General features: G+C 41.1%; 1 protein-coding gene across 1 annotated transcript; it reads right to left on the bottom strand.

The window, feature by feature from the left end:
• Window positions 1–265: 265 nt before the first annotated feature.
• Window positions 266–1,952, bottom strand: LOC145037175 (tubulin alpha chain-like). Its single transcript, XM_078985768.1, has 2 exons — window positions 1,524–1,952; window positions 266–1,421 (listed from the first exon to the last, which is right to left on the bottom strand). Exons 1-2 carry the CDS (start codon window positions 1,849–1,851, stop codon window positions 397–399), a joined length of 1,353 nt encoding a protein of 450 aa, XP_078841894.1. The 5' UTR covers window positions 1,852–1,952; the 3' UTR covers window positions 266–396.
• Window positions 1,953–2,667: the final 715 nt, after the last annotated feature.

A 2,667-nucleotide genomic window follows, 5' to 3' on the forward strand; every position in this document is an offset into this window, starting at 1 on the left:
TTTGATACAAGCCCCATAACGCTCATATTCTCCAATATCCCCCCTCAATATCGACGCTTGAAAATATTTTTAAGTGCCACCTTGGATAAAACTGGAGCCATTTTTTAATAAGAATAGGCATTTTTTAATAAGGTTTTGTAAAAATATTAGCCAATTGATTGGAAGTATGAATAGGCATGAGTTTGATTGGCATTGTTGTCATTTTGTTGTCTTTCAAGTTTTAGGAAGGAAGATGCATGTAAATGAGAAAAAGATTCAGAATCAATTCTGTAATTCAAGCTACAATTTTCATTCATGATAAAGGATGACACTGCAAGTGAAAAACAGAAATGAAAAATAATTCCGATCAAAACCAATGAGTCCATTGGATTTCACAATTAGGGCACAAAAAACTATCTAATACTCATCACCATCGTCTTCCTCATTATCACCAGATTCAAGCCCAACTTCTTCATAATCCTTCTCAAGAGCAGCCAAATCCTCTCTAGCTTCCGAAAACTCCCCTTCCTCCATTCCCTCACCAACATACCAATGCACAAAAGCTCGCTTCGCATACATCAAATCAAACTTATGATCAATCCTCGAAAACACCTCCGCAACACTTGTAGAATTCGAAATCATACACACAGCTCTCTGAACCTTCGCCAAATCACCACCAGGAACCACCGTAGGCGGCTGATAATTAATCCCACACTTAAACCCCGTCGGACACCAATCCACAAACTGAATCGTCCTCTTCGTTTTAATCGTGGCCACGGCGGCGTTCACATCTTTCGGAACCACATCGCCTCTGTACATCAAACAACACGCCATGTACTTCCCGTGACGTGGATCACACTTCGCCATCATTGAAGATGGCTCGAACGCACTGTTGGTTATCTCTGCAACTGATAACTGTTCATGGTAAGCTTTCTCTGCGGATATCACAGGCGCGTATGAAGACAACATGAAATGAATCCTCGGGTATGGAACAAGATTTGTCTGAAACTCCGTCACGTCGACGTTCAGTGCTCCGTCGAACCGGAGCGACGCCGTGAGAGAAGAAATCACCTGAGAAACAAGCCGGTTCAGGTTAGTGTACGTCGGTCTTTCAATATCCAACGACTTCCGGCATATATCGTAGATTGCTTCATTGTCGAGGAGGACTGAAACGTCGGTGTGTTCGAGAAGTGAGTGAGTTGAAAGCACCGAGTTGTACGGCTCCACCACCGACGTTGAGACTTGCGGCGACGGGTAAACGGTGAACCCGAGCTTCGACTTCTTCCCGTAATCGACTGACAACCTCTCAAGTAACAAAGACCCGAGACCCGACCCGGTTCCACCTCCCACAGCGTGAAAAATCAAGAACCCTTGTAGACCGGTGCAGTTATCAGCAAGCTTCCGAATCCGGTCTAGACACAAATCCACAATCTCCTTTCCAACTGTTCGACGAAATGTCTCAAAGAGTTAAAACACATGTATGAAAAAGAAGGCGAAAAGGATATATCTTTTTTATGATATCTGATTATGTTTAGATTACTTACTTGTGTAATGACCTCTGGCGAAGTTATTAGCGGCGTCTTCTTTGCCGCTGATGAGTTGTTCCGGGTGGAAGAGCTGGCGGTAGGTACCGGTACGAACCTCGTCGATGACGGTGGGCTCCAAGTCGACAAACACTGCTCTAGGGACGTGTTTCCCGGCGCCGGTTTCGCTGAAGAAGGTGTTGAAGGCGTCGTCGCCGCCTCCGACGGTATTGTCACCGGGCATTTGTCCGTCAGGCTGAAGGCCATGTTCGAGGCAGTAGAGCTCCCAGCAGGAGTTTCCGACCTGGATTCCGGCTTGACCGATGTGGACTGAAATGCATTCTCTCATTTTTGTTTTTGGGATGGCGTTCGCCGGAGACGTATACGAAGACGTCTGTAGGCTGCCGGAGATTGAGAAGAAGAAGAAGGATTGGGAATTGAGGAAGGAAGAGTATTTTTTTAATTTTATATATAGGAGTAAGGATTTAGGAATAGAGTGGTAAAGTTTGAAATTTGAAATGGAAGACAGCTGGCATTCATTTGATTTGATGACCGTTATGGATACACGAAGGTCGAAATTCGTTTTAAAATTTGAATTTGAATCGTTGGATTTCAACATTTTTAATGGAGCTGGTTTATTTCTTATTGGGCTGGTATTTGGCTCTTTGTTTATAGGAGGAATGAAAGTTAGAATTGGACTCATTTGGGTGGATTGCATCGGAATGAGGCTAAATTAGTAAAATGTAACAAATTATACATTCAACAAGATTAGTAATTTAAACTCGATATAAATTTTAGGATTTTTAAAATCAATCCTTTACATTAAACACAAGATTAGTAGCATAAAACTATAAGATAATTCATCAAACTAATACATGGGGCGTTTACTAGGTTCAATCATTTTAACCTATGTTTAATTTGATTTGTTTTATGGTGAAGAAATGTTTAACTTTTTTCTTTCGAGTATACTTTATTTGACTCATATATATCTTCCATACTTAAAGGATGAATGTGAAACAAAGACAATCATTGTCACCAACAAACAATTATAACATTGTAAAATGTTATAATCGTTTGATCTAGCTCATTAATCAATGGTGCAATATACACACACAGATAACTACCCTATATGGAAAATACAAACCTAGTCAAATGTATATATGTA

Source organism: Lactuca saligna, chromosome 3, assembly GCF_052625555.1.
Source record: "Lactuca saligna cultivar CGN05327 chromosome 3, ASM5262555v1, whole genome shotgun sequence".
Classification (NCBI taxonomy): domain Eukaryota; kingdom Viridiplantae; phylum Streptophyta; class Magnoliopsida; order Asterales; family Asteraceae; genus Lactuca; species Lactuca saligna.

Bases quoted from the DNA above. Each gene is read 5' to 3' on its own strand.
- LOC145037175 (XM_078985768.1), bottom strand. From the start codon at position 1,851: ATGAGAGAATGCATTTCAGTCCACATCGGTCAAGCCGGAATCCAGGTC. The intron at 1,422-1,523 runs GTAAGTAATCTA...TTCGTCGAACAG, and splicing joins CGCCAGAGGTCATTACACAA to TTGGAAAGGAGATTGTGGAT.